We start from the raw sequence: 22,867 nt of genomic DNA, 5'->3' as shown, positions 1-22,867 counted from the left end.
AGAAATGTGTAGAAAATTAACCACTACAACATTATTTGTAGTAGTAAGAAATTGATCAATTTAAATTACATTCATACAGTAGACTACTATATATAGACTACTGATATGAAAATATGCCAATAATATTATTGAATAAAAAGTATTTTAAAATATACACTCAATTCCTGTCCTTCAGAGGCTTATAGTTGAATGAGAGAGAGATGTAAACGGAATAATATACAGGGTGAGTGAAAGTAGGTTTACAGCTGTGAGTATGTGAAACACAGTTTATTCTTGTATTATCATTTATTAATCATTGTATTGTTTATTTGTAACCACTGTAACCCTGCTTTGGCCCGCCCCTCTAGAAACACAAGTGTGATGATGATGATGATGATGATGACGACGACAACGACGACAGCCGCAGCTGACATCTGTAGGACATTCATTATGTTCTGGGCCCTGTCTTATCTTCTTTTATCCTCTCAAAAACCTTTCGAAGTCACGCTTTTATTTCTTCCAGATGAGAAAATTATATTATTTCCTTATATTTTAATCGTTGCCCATATGATGGGGTAAAAATGGTAACTTTTGTTTTAATGTGTATTTCACTGATGGTTCCTGATGTTGAACATCGACATACAAATGGTCATTTGTATTGACATTTCACAGATTATTTTTCTTTTGATTTATCTTTTTCTCATTGATCTATTGGAATTTGTTATATCTTGGATACTTAAATATGTTGCAAACACTCTGCATCTATACTTGTCTTTCATCTTTGTTTATGTTGTCTTTTATCATTTGTTTATACTGTTAGACTTGTGCTTATTATTCTTGATTTTTGATCGTGTCTGTTTGCCCTTGGCCCTTCTCCCTAATAAACTGGAGTTTTACAAGAATTAGGAAATAATAAAATTTACCAAAACTCTCCATCTGTAAGAACCCCAAGGGGCTGTCCTGAATGAAATATCTATATTCAATTGCATGAACTTTTAAACGTTGCCTACTTTGTCCACTCTGAGAATCTATCTTCTATGTTCTGAATATGTGTTTGTTGGATTTGTGTTCCAAATAAGGGGAGTATTACACTAATAATACCACCACCTCCTTGTATTTTCAACTCATTTTCTCTTGTACAGATGATTTGTTCTCCGTTCCCCCCAAGCAAAATTAGGAATCTGCAATCAAACTCATATCAGTGGTCTTTGTTCATGAATTGATGTGAGCTGTCAGCCTCAGTTAACAAGGTTTTAGCAAATGTTTAAGTAAAATGCATGGGCAGCCTCCGCCTTTCACATGTGAATCCGAGGCATTAAATTGTAATTTTATTATTTGGAACTCTGCTCTTATTTTTCCACAGAAACAAGTCATTTTCTAGGTTTCCAGCAAGCCTGAACAAGCATTCTTAGAATTAACTATTAATAATGCTTAGTAAAACTCTAAGAATGATTTGAACTCAACCTAAAAATATAGTTCATCGTATTATTTTTATATTCCAATTATAGATGTAAAAATAGAACATGCCTCTGATCCTCAGAAGCTCTGGTGCTCAGAGACTGTAGTGTGTAGATGTGTGTAAATGTCATTAAAACTATGAAAGTGGAGAAATCTCTTGGTGAATTATTTATTCTTCAGTGTTCTGTATTCAAGAACAAAGGTAATTTTCATTCACTCATTATTCTTTAGCTTGTGCATTATCTGCTGGAATCCAGCATCTGTGAGGATGACTTGCCCTCAAAAGCAACTTTGAAGCTAACAGCATTGTCTCACTCACTGCAGAGATATAAGGCCATTGTTAATAGCAACTAACAACTTTAATATCAGTTGTAAGAAAATATCCACAGTAAGCCAGAAAGCCTACTAGTATATTTTCCCGGATGTTTTGTGGTTGTAGTTTGTGTTGTAGGGATTGCGGAGATGGCCTAAGCGGAGTGGGCTCCTTACTCCTTGCTGCCAGCTGCTCTGCTGTTCCCCAGTGCCTTCTGAGGAGTCAGCCGTGTCCCTCACAGAGCTCCAGGGTGGTAGCTTCAGTGTGTCTAAGGACCAGCGAGGGGCGTTCGGTGAAAATTTAGGTTCTCCGGCACTGCTTCTCGGAATCAGATTCATTGCACCTAAGTAGCTCAGCAAGCTGTAGTTTATCCACAAGCTGGCTACCCTGTTGCAGGCTGTGCCTGGACCACCTGTTCCAGCCTTGGTGTAACTCAGTGAGTTGGAGCATCGTTTTATAGACCAAAGGGTTGGGGGTTTCATTCCCAATCAGGGCACATGCCCAGATTGAAGATTCGATTCCCCAGTTGGGGCGTATACAAGGCAACCAGTTGATGTTTCTCTCTCTCATCAATGTTTCTCTTTCTTTTTAAAAAAAAAAAGATTTTATTTACTTATTTATTTTAGAGAGGGGAAGGGAGGGAGAAAGAGGAGAGAAATGTCAATGTGTGGTTGCCTCGCATGCGCCCCCTATCGGGGACCTGGCCTGCAATCCACGCATGTGCCCTGACTGGGAATCGAACCAGTCCGGCACTCAATCCACTGAGTCAGGGCAATGTTTCTCTTCTCTTCCTTCCTCTTTCTCTCTCTAAAAGCAATGAAAAAAACGTCCTCAGCTGAGGATTAAAAAAAAAAAAAAGAAATACGGCTCTAGAATGTTTCACTCCTGTGTTATCTTTCTCAAGTATGAGTCAGAACAAGACAAGCCTTGGATCACCTGCTTCTGTGGGTGAGGCTGACAACTCTGTCAGGCACCAGCCGATAACATGAGGTCCCTGATGAGGTAATTGACCAAATAGGACGTGCAAGTCCTGAAAGAATTATTTACTTTTAACATGCTTATGGAGGCGGTTGGTTTCCAACGAGTGTACTTATTTTGGCTGACAAGTCACTAGTTCGTGTCTATGTAAAAGCTAAACATGTAAAATGGGAACCTTTTAATATTGCAGCTGTGTGAGTGTCCTAACAGTGCTTGTGTTTCAAGAATGGAGATCTTTGGAAAATCAAAATCCAGATTACTTTGTCAGTTTTTGTATGTCTTTTACCTGTAGACTTTCTTCAAGACTTTTTGAAGCTAGATGCTGAGAAATTATCAGTGAAAAATCAGGCAATTAATACATTTTGCCTTGTTAGGATGTTTTGAAGAAATGACTTTATTGGTTATTAACAAGGGTATTAAGGACCTGCATCATATATTCTGCTTTTCTGTATCATTTTAAATTAAAATAAAAAATTTCGTCCAGACCATCGGTAGTGTTAATTTGTCCGAGAATTGACTTGGAATCTTTTGTTAAATTTCTATTTCCAGGACCTTATGTTCTCTTTGGTGTCCTTTTTTGCCTTCCCATGACAGATGTGTGTTTTATAGATCCTTCTACCTCAGCGCATGCACACTTTTTCATAATGGGCATCTGCTAACAGCCAGGGATGCGGTGCTTGGTATTATCTGGTCGGGATTTATGTCCTGTGGGCAGAACCAGATGCTTCCCAGGGGGTGATGGACTCTTCTGATTATCTTTGTGATACCAAACTCACAATCATTGGGTGTTTTTCAAAGGGGCACATGCTTGGGTGGAGATAATTTGTTTTGGCATGATTTAGGTGGATTGTATATTTTCTTGTAGAAATTAGTGGGCTGATATTTCGTGTGCTATTTTAGCTTAACTTACAGCCTGGATTTTATGACTTTCAGGATGGTCGTGCTAGTCCGGAGGCACTTTTTTCTCCCAACAGGCAGGCTGGGTCAGTACTTTATAAGTAGAAAAGAATGTTGGGTTAATTTATTTAATCACTCACATACCTCCTTGGAGGAGAAGAAAATTAAGGCTGATTTTCTTAACCTTAATTAAGAAAAATCTTTAGCATGTCTTATTTGTAAGAGCCAGTCCTAGGTATTACATATGTCACTGAAATACATTGCAGCCACATAGAGCTGACTTTCAAATTAAGGGAAATGAAGGTGTAGCTGACTAAGATGAGAGGACACTTAGCTTTCATGAGATCCACCTTGAATTCACATTTAACTCCTGTTCTTCTGGTCAAAGTGCCGAAGGACGTGGGTTTAAAAAATGAGAGTGGGTTTAATTTTTTTTTTCAGAAGTTACTGGAACCTTTGAAATAACTAAAGATGCTTTTGCATTTTGCAAAGCTTAGATTTAGATGAATCAGGCTGATAGTTTATGTAATTTCTTTGTGATATTTCTGCCAAAGTTTTAAGGCTTTTTTGAGGTTGCTGCGTTTATAAGGACTCAGCAAAAATACTTCTGAACACTTACTGTGAGCCCGTGGTCTCTGCTTTGCGTGGTACTTGTTTTGAAGTTTCCTTAGTACCTAACTTTCCTCCTTTTTCCTGAATCCATAGGGGAGCACTTGTGAATGTTACTGATTCAAAGTCAGGTTGATTTCCTCAGAGGGACCCTGATTATGCTGGGCTGGCTCTTCAGGTTCTCTGTGGCATTTGTCTTCCTTCGTGTTGCCTGATCTAAATCCCCAGCGGGCTCTGCGTGTGGAAAGCCCCAGCCTTCTGAGTAAGAACTCAGAGTCCTTAGCAAGGAAGATATGTTCAAAGGCTTAAAAAAATGTGTGCTTTTCTTTTTAAAATCAGAGTCTTTATATTGTCCACTTCATTTATGAGTTTAACATTATCAGAAGCACATAGATCCAAAGCCCGAGGAAGGCGAAAAGGCAGGCAGTAGACGGGCTTAAATCAGACCTAAAGCCCTGAGACTGTGCAGTCACTGCCTCGGGGCCCACCCATCTGTTATTACTGACAGTGAAATAGGGGCAAGGCAGAGGATATGTTGTGAACGAATACTATTTGGTTGGCAATTTTCTTTTTATTTAATAAATTTTTTAAAGATTTTGTATATATTTAGAGAGAAGGGAAGGGAGGGAGAAAGAAAGGGAGAGAAACATGGATGGGTTGCCTGTTGCACGAACCCCAACTGGGGACCAAACCCACAACCCAAGCAAGTGCCCTGAATGGGAATTGAACCCACAACCTTTCGCCTTGAGGGATGACGCCCAACCCATTGAGCCATACCAGTCAGGGCTGGTTGCTAATTTTCTTTTAAATACTTTCTTTGAAGCTCTCCAACATTTTAGTGACTTGGTTCCATAGTGAAGGAGCTGTGAGGAAAACTGAATCCTTTTGTCTTACATTTGTTTTAAGGGAGGCTTTGTTACAAAGGAATGTTTATTGTCCTTGATTCTGAGCCCCTAACTTTCTACATCAATCTCCAAAAAAAATAAAGCTGCTCTCACTATTTATAATTAGTCATATTGCATTGTGAATTCAGAGCCTTGCCCAGGGCAGCAGGCACAGTTCCTAGAAGGGAGATAAAATCTTCTCATTTGATCAGAAGACAACGAAAGTGTCTCCAAGATGCAGGTTACCTTGGAGTCAGCCAAAGTCTTGCTTGTATGTCCTTCCCCCTAACTTCACATGCATGGCACTGGGAGGCAGCTGGAACTGGGCCTCTGCTCTGGAGCCCCTGCCGCCCCCATGGGGCTGGCTCCCCGACTCCTTGCCTGGAGGCCCCGCTGAGCCCTCGCTTGCCCTGTCCCAGGGGAGAGCGCTTTCAGGAAATGGGCTGAGTGAAATGACAGCGTCGGGTAGGAAGATGAGAATGGACCTCCAGGGGCTTCTAAAAAGGCCATGAATTCTGCTCTTGTCTCTGTGCTCACACTGGTGAAGCGGGCTGGCAGCAGGGCTGGTTAGTGAACAGAGAGGAGCTGAGTTGAGAGACTGTTTCCTGCTGCCTTTTCCTTGGCCTTGTCGTCCCAATTCATGCTCTGCCCTTTGGTTTCCATGCTGTTACTAACCTTTAAAAGTCAAGGATTTGGTCTTTCTGTTACCCCATTTGTCGTCTGGCTGTTTTTGGCCTCTTTCTACTCTTGAGAGGCTCTCTGTCCCAACTGTACTTGGGGCTGTTACTGGCTTTTGGAGTATCTATCTAGTTAGCCTGTCAAGGGAGTAGGGGCTGGCTGTAGGGGATTGTAAATTACATGGGCCAAGCCCTTCTTCTCAAACACCGGTGTTCTTTCCTCTTGTTTATATGCAGGCAAATGTCAAATATATTTTTAAAGGGAAAAATGCTGCACATGACAGGATTTGAGTTTCTCTTTTTATAGCCTGAAGGAATAAATGGTTTTGTTTGATTCTCAGCAATACAATTTTTTAAATTATAGGGGAAGAGCAAAGTGTATTTCTTTGAAAAAAATTTTTTAGAGCAAAGTATATTTAGATGAACTGCAATAACAAGGAACAGTACAGGTTGAGTAACAACCAATCATTAAATCCTGTGATTATTTCACTAACAGCTCACTTGTTTATACTTGAAAGAAACTGAAGCATCCTTATGGAAAAGATACTTGTGTGAACGCATGGAGTTCTTACTAGATAGATGTAGAAGTAAACATAGATATAAAAATTTATAAATTTAAACATAAATTTCTCCGTGTGTCTGTTAGTTTCCTAGGGCTGCTATAACAAAGCATCACACACTTGGTGGCGTAAAACAACAGCGCGTGTGCATGTGTCGTCTTTTTAAATCCTCTAGCTTTGTCCCTTGAATTGGTCTATGAGCAGTTTTCTCCCTTTCTCCCTCCAACAAATAAAAATGAGCATACTTAACCACCCAATGCCTAGTTTTTGTATCTAAATTCTAAATAATATTACTAAAAGGAACTAAGATTTTATTTTATCTTAATTCAATTTAATTTTACATTTTATTTTAAAGAAATAGCTGACTTCAGAGAGAAGCAGCATGGAACATCATACTGTACCAGAAAGTAAAGAAGTGGTCAGAAAATAATGGGGACATATCAAAAAGACACAGAAGCCAGTTAGAAAGAGCTTCCACTGGCCAAAATTGGGCACTTTGGACATCAAAATAAATAATAAAAGCAGTGGATTATACCTCATTGAATAAAATAGTAAATTCAGTCCACGCTGATAAAATAAATTTATAATCTGAAAGTTCGATGAAGAAGAGGATGTTTACAATTTCTAAGTGTCTTTCCACAACATACAAGTTAATGACAAAGAGAAGAAGTTTAAGTTGACACTGGAGAAGCCCAGCAAGTCGAAATGACTATGATTAATAATGGGACAAAGCTGTAGTCCTGTGCTTCTAAATAGGATGAAAAGAGAACAGCATCACTTCTGTGATAGACCTGTCGAAGATTCATAATCTGAATTTAATCATGCGGAAATGTAATGACAAACCTAAATTGAAGAACATTCTACTAAGTAACTGGCCCGTAATTTTCAAAATACACCATAGTCATGAAAGTTAAGGAAAATAATGTCATAGTGGGACCTACATAGTCAGTCGGAAGTTCTGAGCTTCACTGCAGGAGGATCTGGTTAGGCTGTTTATTAGGGGGTCCCTGATTTAATTATTTAGGTCTTCTTGGGCTGGCTGCATTCTGCAGAGAAAGCTCTTCAGATCTCCTGCTGGCAGGGTATAGTCTAGGGTGCAGTCCGTAGGCCAGGTGAGGGAAGTCTAAGCATCTCAACATCCAGACAGCAAATCCCCATGTTCACTATGGCATCCTCTGTCAATTGTGCCTGGTGTCCCCCAGGCCAGAGGTGTTCTTTGAAAAATCTCCCCAGTGAATTAAGTTTTATTTTTGTGCCTGGGTTGGGGAGGCACAGTTACCTAATGAAGCAGAGGTAGGGTTCTAGGGATCTGACTGCTTGATAACCGTTTCTTTTCACCAATCCTACTTGTTTTAGCCACTCCTCTCCCCACCTTCCCCCTTTCCTGGTCTTTGAGTATTCCTTGGTGTGACTTGGATTGGTTCTGTTGCCTTTTTACAGGACTTAAATTACCTGTCATTTTAAATAACTTTACCTTTGTGCCCAACTCCTTCAGCCTTCCCTAACGTATTACTGTGCTAGACTGCCGTAGTAAACTACCACCAGACTGGGTAACTTAGACAGCCAGAGCAGACATAACTTTCTCACAGGTTTGGAGGCTAGAAGTCCAAGATCAAGGTGTCAAGCAGCGCTTGTTTCTTCCAAAGCTTCTCTCCTTGGCTTGCCAATGGCAGCCTTCTCCCTGTTCCTTCAAATGGTCTTCCTGTGTGTCTGTGTCCTAATCTCTTTGTCTTATAAGAACACTGATCACGTTGCATTAGGGCCCATCCCAATGAGCCTATAGACCCTGTCTCCAGATAGCGAGTCACATTGAAGGTGCAGAGGATTAGGACTTCAACATATGAATTTTGGGGGACATATTTCAGCCCGTAACACCATGGCCTTTTGTAGCATTAGCACTAAGCTGCAAGTCCCTGCCTGTACTTAAGTTGACATGTGCAGTGCCCTGTTTCCATTGGCCTGGATAGTAGGAGCAGATGGGGTTAAACAGGATGTGGAGTGTGAACGTTGGAACCAAGTGTTGGTTTTGAGTGAGTTGTGAAATGTTTTTATAGTTTTTCATTTAGCTTTTAATCTTCCCTGGCCTAAAGCACCTTATAATACTCAACTCTGACTGAGTAGGAGGCTCTCACATCCTCTGAACATCATACTGAAATTGAAATGAAAAGGGAAACGAGGGAGCATCCACCCTCCTCAAACTCTGCTCTCAACCCCTGTCTCTACCACAGCCTCCTCTGACCCTATTATTCCCCCCCCAATCTACTTTATTTCTTTTAATATTTCCTTGCAGCATTCTGCTTTCTCTTGATTTTTTGTAGCTAGAAAGAGTTATTTTACATCAATAGTATTTTTTGTGTGTCTAAAATTGGTAATTATCATCAATAACATGTTGAGGGTTGGATAATGCAAGTGCAAATTCTTTGTATATTTGAAAAGCCATATAAAATGTAAGGGTGAGATTTTATTTGTCTAATTTTTTAAAAATCCTCACCCAAGGATATATTTATTGATTTTAGAGAAAGAGGAAGTGAGAGAGAGAGAAACATTGATGTGAGATAGAAATATTGATCAGTGACCTCCCACATGCACCCTGATTGGGGATCGAGCCCACAACCTAGGCATATGCCCTGACCAGGAATTGAACCCACACCCTTTGGTATAGAGGATCATGCTCCAACCCACTGAGCTCTCCGGCCAGGGCTGTCCTGTCCATTTAATGGTAGACTTGCTCTTTAAGAGCAGGCATGTTTTGGCAAATCATGTCATTGTAATTTTACCACAAGGAAAAGATTTGTGTTATTCTTCCTTAATGAAATACCTGTGCAGGTGGTTCAGAAATATGAAGAATCTTTTGTGCTTTCAGAATTAGAAAGGACCTTACAGATAAATTTGAATAGCACTATTTATCAATAGGGAAGCTAAAGTCCAAAGGCTAAACATTAGTGTGTGATTAAGTGGAAGTCGCAGCTGGGATTTAAATCTGGATCATCTGACAGTCCACTTGCTAACGTTACTTCATGTCCCATATTTATTAATGATATTTATGTTTTTAAAATGACTGTGATAAAACCAAAGAATGTTTTATTCAATTAGTAATACAGAAGGAAAAAGTAGTGCTGAATTATATGGGTCTTCTATCAAGCTTTTCAAATACGATTTTGCAAAGGCCTGCAAAAATCTTAGAGATGGGTGAAGATTTATAGCCCTTGGCATGGGGACAGGATACATCAGTGGGGTTCTCAGCTTTCAGAGTAATGCGCTTGAGCAGAATGCATTTTCTTTCACTAGGCAAGTCAGAGAATATTAATGCTTTGATTGGTCCTGAATCACAATTAGAGTCTCCCACGATTGCCAGAGTATGGAGTACTTATTAGAGTGGAGCCCTTTAGTATATTTTACACCTGGTTAGAGCAGCCCCTAAAAGTTTCTCTTTTATGAGAGTCTGAATATGCTTTGGACACTGCTTCACTTCCAAGCCTCAGCACAAGTATGCTCTATGGACTAGCATCTCCTTGAAACTTTTTAGGAATGCAGAGTCTCTGGCCCCACCCAGACCTGCTCCATCTATAGTTTAACAAGATTCCTAGGTGATTCATATATACAGTAAAGTATGGAATATACTGGTCTAGAGCTGGGGGTCACAGAATTTGGTCTCTGAACCAGCAGCATTCGCATCACCTGCAAAATTGCTAGAAGATGCAAATTCTCAGGCCAAACATCCCATACCCACTGTATCAGAAACTCTGGGTCAGCCCCGCTGCATGTGTTTTAACAAGCCCTATAGGTGATGTCCGTTCATGCTAAACTTTGAGAGCCACTCTAGAGCAGGGTATTTCCAACAGTTTTGATCATGACTCACAAGGAGAAATACATTTTATATCATGACCCAGTACACACACACAAATACACATACACAAACTTATGAGTTTTATAAAACTGCTTATCTTACTATGTGCTATTTATTCTGATCTTTTCAGTTTTATTCTGGGGTGTGTGTGTGTGTGTGTGTGTGTGTGTGTGTAAACTTATATAAAAATCTGGTCATGACCCACACAGCTGATTACAGAAGCCACTAGTGGGTCATGACCTACAGTTTGAGGCCTGATGCTCTTGAATAGAGTCTCTTAATCTACATTTGTGCCGTGGCCCCTTTTGATAGCTTGGTAAAGCTCTGCATCTCTTGTTAGAATAATGCTCTTTAAGTGCATGCAATAATATACATGGAGCTGCAAAAGAAACAAACTATGTTGGCTACCAAAATATTTCACAAATTTGTGATGTGGCAAGATATTGTATTTTTTTATTCAATAATAAGGTTTAGTGATGGGTCTAGTAACTACTGTCATTTCAAAGTAGGCATGATTGTAAATGATAGTTCAAAATACCTGCAGCAACTTTTGTGGTGTGAGAGTGGCTATGATTTCTATTGGTGACAAAGTTAGTTACTCATGATAATACTGTGGTTTGTTGTGTACATTTATATTTGGGAAAAAAATGCTAAGTTTCAGCTTAAGGTAAGTGAAAGTAAAGATGAATTCCCCTCCCACCCCCGCCCTCATCTAACTTCAGAATTCCAGAGTTCTGTTGGCAGACACCCATGGAACTGAGGTTAAAAACCTTTGCTCAAGGGGAACCTTTCTCTAGAGAATACTTCTCATGCTTTAGGTTGAGACTGTACACCAGAAAATTACCTTTCTGAAATTTCTTAAAACTGGTGCTTTGTCAATGGCATGTTCCCCGCTCCCTAGCACCATCGTAATGGATTTTTCTTTAAATGTTTTTTCTCTTTTACTGAGCCATTGGGAAATCACCTGAAGTCCAGATTCATGCTATCGTTAATTTTCCTTTTTTCTCTCCCCTTTCGTTATTCAGGTTCCCAGTTGCTCAAGCCAGATTCCTGGGAGTCATTCTCTGGGTCATGGGTTCTGGATTCAGGATTTGAATCTGGGACCCACAATTTACTGGCTGTGTAATTTTGGATAAATTATTTACCTGCTTGTTGCCTCCTTTTCTCCACCTGTGAGAATGGGATGTTAGTATTGCCCACCTGAGAGGATTGTTCCGTGCATTATATGAGAGATCCCATGTATCTCATTAGAACAGTGCCTGGCCTGGAATAAGTGGTTAGTAATTGTTATTTCCTATAATTGTCCTTCATTTCTTCCTTTCCTTCATTCCTTAAATTCACTGTATCAGAAAATTAATGTAGATTCTCTCTACAAAATATATTCCAAATTCATCCACTTCTATTACCCTACTCTGAGCTTCCATACTCTCTCATTTGGACTCCTAACTGATGTCTCTGCTTCCTCTTGATTCACTCCAATGCTTGTAATCTTTTGAAGTGTAAATGATCTTTAAAAAAATGTTAAGGAACCACTGTATGTTTAAAACCCTTTGGGTCTTTGCATGAGACCTTTCCTTGACCTGGATGCCCTGTGTGTTTGGCCCCTGCCTGCCCTCCAGTGTTACATCCTGCTGTCCTGTGCTCCGGGTCGGCCTTACACTTGCCCGTTTACCCCTATTCTGTGACCACATTGGCCTTCGCTCAGTTATTAGGGTAGCGGAGTTCTTTCATACTTTAAGGGCATCACATATGACCCTCCTTCTGCTAAGATGGATGTTTCTGTCCCCAGCCTGTCATCCTTCTTGGCTCTGCAGGTATTGGTTCCTCAGAGAGCCTTCCCTACCCTACCTCAGTTAGGGCACCAGGTTCCTCTTTCACCAGCCTGGAGCTCCCTAAACACATCAGAAAATTAACATGTCTTCTCTATTGGGGAAAAGGATAATTAATGACCTGTGATCATCAAGCATGTGACACCAAGAAGAATGTCACCTTTTCCAGAAATATAAATTTTACACAGTAGGAACATGAAGTGATTATAGAGCTATTTCAAGAAATTGCTAACCTCAAAATTGTACAAGCTAGGTCTTTGACATCCGTGTATAAGAACAGAGAGAGGCCTGGCCACGAGTCTGCCTGGGGTTCGGAGATGGAGTTCATCATAACCCAGTCATGGGCCTTCTACGACTGCCAGTCATTTCTGTTCCAAAGGAAATAAAAGATGTCATAAAGTTTCCGTCTTTGAGATAGTTGTCTGGTTGCTGAAGAAACTCTTCGTATTCCTCTCTCCCAAAGAGAATGGTCATTTGCTGCTCAGACATGGGAAAGATGTCTCATTAAATTAGAGGGTGGGAACTAGTGTGAGTAATGTCGGGGTCCCAATGACTCCTTGATTGGACGAGGTCACCTTTGTGTTTTGAAATTTTTATTTCATTACTTATTTTTAATTAATCCTAGGCAAGAGAAGGGGGACACTTCTGATTTTTGTCAGTTGCCTAAAGCAGTGAAGAAGAAGGTTGTAGGAATTCACGATCATGATGTGAACCACTTTCACGGTCACCTTTGTGGGTTTTCTTTCAAATAAAAGGACTTTTAAGAATTCCATAAGACACTGGGACAGATGCTCAAATTTAGGACAATTGGTATAAATGGGATGCCCAGCTCTTCTGTGCCTTGTGTGACTGAATGGGGTTCCTGATTAAATAAAAATGTATTCACTTTGGGGGCAAGATTCTTTTCTGTTGGTTTAGCAGACCCCTACACACAGCAGAAACGCTCCTGCTGTGGGCTGTGGGTAATGGTAATCATTTGGAAAATGATGTGTCTAAAATCAAATAGTTTCCCCATTGTAAAAAAATAATGTAAACCTAATTTTTAAAAATTCTACCATAATTCTGCCTTCCAATCCAGCCAACTTCCTCATATTTTTCTTATTTCCCTACACATGTTCATGTGTTTATCTTTTTAAATACAGGGTCCATCAGAAGTAAGGCCTGCTTGAGTGTGATTGGTAGGGTAATAATATGAGTGTAATAATTTATCATTTTAATTTGAACATTTGACCTAAAATGCCATATGGTATGTTGGAGTGTGATATTATTATGCTATAGAATTATGTCACATAATTTTGTAATAAAAGAAGGGGCCAGGCCCTGTATAGTTGTAATCTTGCAGTCGTCATCTTGTATTCTGATTTTTGTCAGGGTATGTTTTTCACATTTCTTTTTTAATGGCTGTATAGCACTCTGTCGAGTCATAATTACTTAGCCAACTTCTTGGTTGGTTTGCTGTGTGATGTATTTTTAATTATGCCTTTGTTTTGTTCTAATTTTGCAGGCAGAGACATTTGTTTGGGGTAACAATGCATCAGCACATTCCCAGAGTGTTGCCAAGGCAAAATACGAATTTTTATTTGGCAGATCTGAAGAGAAAACTCCAGATACTAGTAAGTGTTTCTTTATCCTGCGCTTCTCCTTCAGGTCACAGATATAAAACACTACTGAAATTTCAATCTCAGGAGCTGAGAATTCTTCAAACTACAAACCTACTTGAAATCACCTACAAGAATCACATCGTATATTTCCGAATTCTACATCTTAGGAAGACTTTTGATGAATAATTGAAGCAAACATGTTTCATGGAAGTAAAAAGGCAGCAATGCGGGTAAAATGCGGGAGAAAACGTAGATGATAAAGGAAATATTAGCATGTCTTGGGAATTAGGAAAGGCACGTTGCATGTGGTTCGGGGCTTAGGCCCCGGAATCTGTACGTCCTGAATTTGAAATCTGGCCTTGTAACTTCTAAGGTGTGTGACCTTGAGTAAGTTACCGAATCTATTTGTGGCCTAGTTTTCTATCTGGAAAATGAGATTATAGGGATACATGTTTCAGAATTGTTTTGAGGATTAAGAACATTGACATATGTAAGGACCTCACAGCCATGCTCCGTAGTAGGAACTGCTGTAAAAGTGTTTGCTGCTGTTACCATCATCACCGTCGCATCCCTGAGCTTTGAAGTTGGCATTTGGAAGTACAGACCTGACTTTCTTCCCTGAGACCTGTTTCTGTTTTGAGTAGACAAGGAATCTGACCTAGTGTAGTTGTCGTCAGTTGAAAAAGTCAAATAATTACTATACATTTTTGACATGTGTTAGATGGGATTATTTAGTGAATCCCATGATATTTGGGTATATCAAGAATGCAGTGTATATGCAGCCATTTAATAATTCCTTTTTACCTTAATAATGAATACTTATTAGATATTTCAGTAGTTGGGGACTATTAATAAAGTTTAAAAGTGCAAAGTTACTTTTAAAACATCATTCTGTCTTTATAACAGGTCCCAATTTGCTCTTTATCATGTCACACAAATACCTAAGTATTCTGGGCCCTAGGTTTGTGGCACTTAGTCATTATTTTCAGAGAGGGACTGATTGTAGGCACTCCAGACTCCTCCCTGACATAACCTTAACTTGAATACCTAATTGTGATTTTGTGCTGATTAAGCTTATTTGGACTTTGATAAAACATGATTTTTACTTTGCTTTGTAAATCAAATGTCTGCATAGTTACCTGACTTATTGGTGTTTGGGTTTGGTTCTTCTTTGCTCATAGGTTTTGAGTAGTTTCCCCTGTATATCTGAGATAAATCAAAGTGATATTTTAAACCTTCCGTTCCTTATTTGCCGTGGTAAAAAACAGTTGGTATTATTTATTTAGTGATGTTATTCTGCAAGTGTGAATGTATGTGTGCATTTATTGAGCAAATATTTTTAATGGGTTCTTACTGTGTGCTTGGCACTGTGAGGGCGGAAAGAAGTAGAAGATGCAGGTCTTGACTTTTAGTAGCTTATTTTTTGGTCAGGGAGAAATGTGCCTGTGAGTGATTGAAGGAAGGGAATGACCCCTTTCAGCTGTGGTCTGGTGACCTCACAGAGGAGGGGGAAGATGAACTTGTTCTTAATAACTAGGATTCTGATTCCTAGAGTTTTGGGACAGGACATGGTATGAGCAAAGTGTGGTAGCAGAAAATATAAATTGTTTGAGGAACAGGGAGGGGACTGGCCTGGTTGGTTTGTAAAGCGTATCAGTGGGAGCTAAGTTTAGAACGATAACCATTACGTAAGGGGCAGAATCTTGCTGGGCTTTCTAAGGCAGGGTGAAGAATTTGCACTTTATCCAGGTATGCAAAAAGGAAGTGCCAAGTTCTGTTTTAGATACATGAATCAACGTGGATTGATCAGCACATTGGAACGGGGCAGCAGGTTTTGTTTCTTACTGTAGGAAGGTAAAAGATGCAGGTTTTTATTGACTTTTGAAAAAGTCCTCTTTTCCTAGCTTCACAAAGACGTGATGGTATATTTTTATCATTTCAAAAATACTCTTGAAGTTTATTTATATAAGCCATTCATCTGTCATCAAAACACTGCCCAAACTCAGGAGACCACAGGCAAAGGTAGTAGAGAGAGTAGGGTCGTGTTTCCTTTTGAATTTGATTGATAGACATGCCTCTTTTCACCCAGGACTTTTTAAAAATGGGTTAAGTAAATGACTTAAACTGTCTTAATGCTCCAGAAATAGCCTGCTGGAAAAATGGAAATGCCGACAGTGACTTTTGAATGCATCTTGTGTAATACCCAGGGGGCATCACCTGAGATCAGTGAGGTCCGTTGGGTCATGATCCCCACTTAGGCCCAAGGAAGGTGTTGCTGCTCTAGGAAGAGAGGCTTAGACTTGGCCACTGAGCAGGGACTTAACATGGGTTGCAGGTGGGAGGTTCTAGGGAAGATGAGTCAAGATTATTTGCAAGCTGTTGCTTATAGCAGGGATCTTCAATCAGCGACCAGTGTTTAGGGCGTTGGATGGAGTGTGGAAGGACATGTGAACAGTGGGAAGAATCCAGGGGTTGGGATTTAAAATCTAGATTCTCATTATCTGTCCATCAATATAGGTAAAGGAAAGAGGGGACCATGCTTGTCTGGTTTCTCTCCTCTCTGCTCCTTTCTGGGAGCTGCCACAGCTTTCAGGAGCTTTTCAAGGGCCAGAGCAGTAGTTGGTAGTTGCTGTGAGGCTCTGAGCTGTGTGTGACACCAGGTGTGCTGTGACTTATGAGGAGGCAGCAAGTTACTGGTGGCAGGTTTGCCTCTTCCAATATTTGGGGAGCTGCAAAGTGAAAAAAGAGGGACCGTGGAGCCTCCCCCGGGGCTAACCACAAGGCCTGTATCCATCAGCAGATGGGTGATAGTGCCTCCCGGACTTGCCGCTCAGCACGCCCGTCCCCTTGAGATTACTGCTCTTAGGGGACCAGCGTGGCTTTTCTGTACTGTTCAGGGAGAGTACACTCGAACGGAGGGTGGCTTCATTGTGGGAAAGGATGTTCTTTGAAGTGTTCCTAAGGCAGAGTCAGATGGCCAAAGTCATTGGTCTCTCTCTCTTGGTCAAAGGCCAGGAGGAAGAAATGCTTGAGAGCCTCTGAGGGAGACTAGGACTTCCTTGGCTTGTAGGGAGAACAGGTGACTGACTTGGAGGTGTGTGAGGCAGCGACAAAGTCGGTGGGGTGCTAAGAAGGGGCATCAACTAACTTCTTATATTAACTCTTAAAAGCTTACAAAATCTTTCTTCTATGTTCTGTACTGATTTATCAACTTTTTTATTGCTTTTTTTCTTTCCCTTGAGAGAGAGAGGGAGAGAGACATTGATTTGTTGTTCCACTTACTTATGTGTTCTTTGGTTGATTCTTGTATGTGCCCTGACCAGGAATTGAACCTGCAACCTTGGCATATTGGCACAATGCTTTAACCAGCTGAGCTAGCCGGCCAGGGTTTTTGTCTTACCTTTTCTTTTACAAGGCTTATGGCATTTACGTTCTGTTCCAAAACTCTAACAAAATCTTTTGTGCTTTCACTTCAGGTTCACTCAAACCATTTAAAATCTAGCATCAGCATGTACAAGATGCAGCCTCCGAGTAGTGTGGTTAGACCTGAAGTGAAGAAGTAGATCTTGTGTCCCTAACCTCTTCTGCTCAAGGGACAGTACAGCCAATCTGAGCAGAGAGGAGAAAGAGTAAGGGGCGGGGGTAGAAAATTGTTACAGTTTGCTGTTTGATTGTTAGGTCTTTACTTTATTACTAGATGTGGCTGTAGTATTTGTAGCTGGCAATTCGTTTTCACCTTGAAGACGTTCTTCTTAGAACCTTCTGACAACTTGTTCTAAATTGTGCCAAAAGTTTTCTAGGCCTTTATAACACTATTCTCCTTACACTTTGACAGAATTCTTTACTGCATTCTTAATTAGATATACTGCTCCTTGGATTCCACGCTGCATTTTTGGAATCTTATTTTTTTTTCCCTCTGGAGTATATCTCTTAATATTTCCAGAGAGGTTCTGGGATGGGTAACATTCTTAAAGCTTTGTATGTCTGAAAATGACTATTTTGTTTTTATGCTTCATTGCTGATTTCCCTGGAACTGAAGTCCAGGTTCAGCTCCTTTCCCTTGAGAACTCCGGAGCGCTGTTTTGCTCTCTGTGGGCATCTGTTGGCACTGGGCTGACGCCTGCTCTTTTGTGTGTTACGTGCTCCTTCTCTCCGGACACTCTGAAGGGTTCTCTTTACCAGCCCTCTGACATGTCAGGAGGCGTGACATCTGGAAACATGTGTGTTATTATTTTTTAAAATTATTCCCCCTCTATTTTTTTAATGATTTTTCCTTCTGAAATGCCTATAGATGGATGTTGGTTCTCCTGGATTGGATTAAGCTTGTGTCTCTTAATTTTTTTCTCCTGTTTTAAAATATCACCTTCTGTTCTTTCTAGGAAATTTCTTATTTTGATCATTATATTTATAATTTCAAGAGTCTGTTCCCATGCTCTGATCACTCAGTTTTCATTGCACTCTGTTCTTTTATGAATTCATTACAATTTTGAATCTCTCTGAAGAATTAATTAGAATTTGTTTTCTAAGTTTATCTTCTGTTTCTCAAATTCTGCTTCATCCAGGGTCAGTTCTGTTTCACTAAGTCTTAGAACTTCTCTTGAAAGCCACTGCTTTTCCTCAAATGTCTGTCGGAATTTATTTTTCCATTCCTATGCGTGAATGAAAAACCAGGCTCCCAAACAGATAGCTGGGTTTCTCTGTTGTGCGGATTGTGTGTCCCCAGCAGGCCTCTTCGCTGCATGCGGAGGGGGCTGAGGAGACTCCGGGTGAGGTCGGGAAGCTGTGCAGGGGCAGGCGGGTGTGCGGCCCATTGTATTACACCCAGGCTGAGTGTCTGGTACCAGCAAGAACCTGGGTAAGAAAGGAAGAGGGGAGGGGGCCGATGTGGGGAGCTGACCTATAGGCAATTCTCTTAAGTCTCCAGTTAATTACAGTTGGCATCTGTTCTTCTTCCCATTCCAGGTATGGGATACCTGCCAACTTGGGGCTTGTAGCTTCTCTGTGGCTCTGCTGTTAGGATGACTGAGGCTTTCTGGGTTAGCCTGGGTTGACTTCTGCTGTATCTTGTTCGTGGTTATAATCCTATCCCTTTTAGTATGACAGACTCATTAAAACCTCTAGCTTGATCACGTTTCTCTTTCTGTCAGCACTGTTAGGAATTTATTTTCTTTTGAAATTTGAAATAGGACTTAGAGGAGAGGAGGCAAACTTGTGTCCCACTGCCATAGTGACCCAGAAGCCCGAATAATTCTTTATTTTCTTCCGTTTTATTATAGTGGACAGATAACATTGTACAAGTGTAAGGTGTACAGTGTACTGATTTGATACAGTGTACGTTGTGAAATGATTACTGTATTAAGGCCAGTTAGCATATCCCTTGCTTCACAGGGTTGCTTTTTTTTTTTTTTTGTGGTGAGCACATTTAGAAGATAATGTAATTTTGAACATACCACACAGAAGTCCATTTCTGAGCTTTTGATTCCATTTATGATTCCATTTTTATGAAATGTCCAAAATAGCCAACTCTCTTATATAACCAACATTTGAGATATACTCTCTTAACAAATTTCAAGTATACAATACAATATTTTTAACTGTAGCCAGCATGCTGTACTTTATATCTCCAGACTTTATTCATCTTGTAACTGAGGTTAATACCCTTCGACCAACATCTCCCTATTTCTCCCTCATCCCAGCCCCTGGCAACCACTAATGCACTCTGTTTCTATCAGTTTGTCTTTTTTAGATTCCACATGTAAGTGAGATCATCTGGTATTTGTCTTTCTCAGTCTCACTTAGCATAATGCCCTCAAAGTTCATCCGTGCTCTTGCAAATGGCAAGTATTTCTTCTTTCTTATGGCTGATACTCTGTTATATAAACACACATGCACACCCCCTCCGCATCTTATTTATTCATTCATCTGCTGATGAACATTTTGGTTCTTTTCATGTCTTGGCTATTGTAAATAATGCTGCAATGAACATGAAGAGGATGATATCATTTTGATATACTGATTTTATTTCCTTTAGATATATACCCAGAAGTGAGATTGCTTTTTAATAGCTTTATTGAGATAACCGTATATGCCATACAATTAACCCATTTAAAGTATAAACTTAGTGGTTTTTAGTATGTTCACAGAGTTGTGTGTCCATTGCCACAGTTAACTTTAGAACATTTTTATCACCCCAAAGAGAAAAGACTGCACTCACTAGCAGTCATTCGCTAGCCCCTTCCTCCACTAGGCAACCACTAATTTATTTTTGTCTATACAGAATTGGTTATTCTGGATATTTCATGTAAATGGCATCACATAGTATGTGGTCTTTTGTGACTACCTTTTTTCACTTCTATTGTTTTCGTCCATGCTATAGCATATATCACTACTTTATTCCACAATAAAAAATTGTGGAATAATATTCCATTATATGGTCTCCATTTTATTTATCTACTCATCATTTGATGGATATTTGATTGCTTCCACTTTTAGGCTCTTATGATCAATTGTGGGATCATATGGTGACTGTATTTTAAACCTTTGGAGGATCTTCTAAATTGTTTCCCACAGTGGCTACAGCATTTTACATTCCCACCAGTAGTCTGTGTGGGTTCCTGTTTCTCCACATTCTCACCAAAACTTATTATCATTTTTATTATAACCAATGTTAACCATCTTTGTGGCCCTGAAGTGGTATCTCATTGTGGTTTTGATTTGCAATCTGTGAATGACAAATGAGAATCTTTCCCTGTGCTTATTGGCCTACTTATAGCTTCTTTGGAGAAATGCCCATTAAGATCCTTTGCCCAGTTTTGAATTGGTTTGCCTTTTTATGATTGGATTGTAAAAGTTCTTTATATATTCTGTATACACATCTCTTATCAGAGACATTATTTGCAAATATTTTCTCCCATTGTGTGGATTTTCTTCACTTTCTTGATAGTATCATTTGCAGCACAAATATTTTTAATTTTGATCAAGTCTAATTTACCTATTTCTTCTCTTGTTGCTTGCTCCTTTGACATCTGGATGAAATTATTGCCTAGTCGAAGGTCAGGATTTACTCCTACAGTTTCTTTTAAGTTTTATAGTTCTCTCACATTTAGGTTTGGGATCCATTTTGAGTTACTTTTTGCTTTTTACTGTATGAAGAGGAAGCTGAATAACTCTTAAAGATAGATAGAATGTGTTGGGTAAACGTAGAGTGTATTTCTGATTTGGGTGGACACCTCTCCATACACACAGAATTTCTGGGGAGCAAGATACAAAAGAAGTAGCACTGCTGCTTAACTGTAATCACGCTCCTGCACTAATCTTGCAAAGGGTCAGAGGACCCAGGAAAGCTAGGAGTCCGTGCCCTAGGAAGAGTGTGGGTTGGTGTAGAAAACTACAAATATACAAAGGAAAGCAAGGACAAATCTACTACTTCTGTTGAGTTATTTTCTTGTCGCCACCTCAGATACAAGTTGGTTTATAATTTTATGCCTACCCCTTCAGTAAATACTCTGTTTTTGGCGCATATTCTTTAGCTTGCTCCCTCCTTCCTACTTCCCAGCCTCCTTTCCACCCATTATGGAAAGCAAAAAAATGATTATACAGTATGATACACAAGTATGTATTAGCCTAGCTCACCATTCCTTGGCCTTTATTAAGTTGGCCAGATGTCCTCTATTATTTTAGCTATTCCACAGACCCTGCTTGATCAGCAGTAGTTCTTAGTGGTCAGTTTGGGCTTGGCAGAATGGGCCAGGGAGGGAGGGCAAATGTTCTCTTTAAGAAGTCAGCGCTTTCATCTTATCCCACCTTGGCCCACACGTTTGTACACTGAGCTCCCTCATTGGAACAGCCTGGTGTTTCATATACTGCGATAGCTAAGGAGTGTTGCCAAAAAATAATCTGGAGGGCATGTTGAGAAGCTTATTCCTGTTGTCTCTTCAGAACGTACTTTAATTTTATCTAGGAGATTCATTATTTTTTGAACTAGAGTTCATTATAGTTGTTTTTTTTTTAAAGCAGCTATTGCAAAGCTGAGGAGCAGGATTTGACTTTTTTGAGAGTGGGGTCAGATCAACTTTTTGTACAGCATTGGAATAGCGCATCGCTTTTAGAACAGAGAGCTTTTATCTCCAGAAACTCGCAGCACCAAATGTAATTGAGGTCAAAGTTTGTACATGTACTTATTACCCATTAAGGATTCATTTTTATAGGTTTTCCTCTACGTGTGTTTTATATGGGAGAGCTAGTCTTCTCTTGATTTACAGAAGTCCTTGGGTGCTATTAGGATGTTTTAGAATAAATATGAGTCCGTGAGATGGGTCCCTGAATAAAATTTTTTATTGTCAGGTGTACAAACTGTTTTACAAAGTAAGCTTTTAGTAGTGTCTTCCTTCATTGTTCCTTAAATCTGCTGTCTAATCTTAAGTTTCCTTTTGTTTTTAAGAAGAGGTATCTTTTCTCTTTCATTTTGTAAAGCAAAGGTCACCAAATACTGGCTTCTTTCATGTTTTGTTTGGTCTAGCCAGTGTGTTGTAAAAAAAATTGAGCTAACATTTAAAAATTGGGAGGTTTTTTGTGAAATCCCAGGTTTCCAGCTTCCGTTGAAAAATCTGAGACCGCAGCACTGAGCGAGCGCTGTCACTGGTGCTCCACAGCAGGTGGCGCCTTGGGAGCTCAGCCCCCGCCCCTGCCCTCCAGTTTGCCAGTGGGCGCCCTTCCTGTGTTGTCTCTTGCTTTATACGTTTATGTTCCTCCCAGGTGCTCGGGCTGCTGGTCTCTGCTTTAAAGTCACGCTGGCATATCACTTTACACTTTTAGTCACGGCTCCCAATCATGATTCTCGTTGTGTCCTGTTTCGCCACACCCTGAATAGCACCCACCAGGACTTTGGGAGACCTAGCAATTTTTCTTCTTTCTCTAAAAAGAGCATCCGAATTGTATAACATTCAGGAGCCACAAAACTGGATCTACCCCTGCCAGCAAGAGAATTTATAGACCTTTGAAGAAGAATAAGATTCTTGGTCCCTGTCCTCTCCAGGTCTGTGCAGTCAGAATCTTTGGTCAGGGGACCCAGCAGACAAGGGCCCCAGTGGGCAAGGGCCCCAGGCACCTCTCAGTTTTTAGACAGTTCCCCAGGCGTGACTGTGATGGACACACAGGCTTAAGAATGTCTGTGTTTAAAAGGTAATTACTTGAGCTGTTTATAAACCATCTTAGTATTAAAAGGACTCATGGTGGA

At 40.1% G+C, this 22,867-nt stretch overlaps 1 protein-coding gene across 3 annotated transcripts in view; it reads left to right on the top strand.

The window, feature by feature from the left end:
* Window positions 1-22,867, top strand: part of PSD3 (pleckstrin and Sec7 domain containing 3) — a 493,623-nt gene that overhangs the window by 146,613 nt on the left and 324,143 nt on the right. For all 3 annotated transcript variants that reach the window (XM_054565912.1, XM_054565914.1, XM_054565918.1), the window contains one exon: window positions 13,536-13,644. In XM_054565912.1, coding sequence (XP_054421887.1) covers window positions 13,536-13,644 — 109 coding nt within the window. The remainder of the gene's footprint in view (window positions 1-13,535; window positions 13,645-22,867) is intronic.

The sequence above is a fragment of the Pteronotus mesoamericanus genome, unplaced genomic scaffold (assembly GCF_021234165.1).
Source record: "Pteronotus mesoamericanus isolate MK-2021 breed Mesoamerican mustached bat unplaced genomic scaffold, CSHL_Meso_final contig_169, whole genome shotgun sequence".
Taxonomy (NCBI): Eukaryota; Metazoa; Chordata; class Mammalia; order Chiroptera; family Mormoopidae; genus Pteronotus; species Pteronotus mesoamericanus.
The sequence above is the reverse complement of the archived record's forward strand: the minus strand, read 5'-3'. Positions and strand labels throughout refer to the sequence as shown.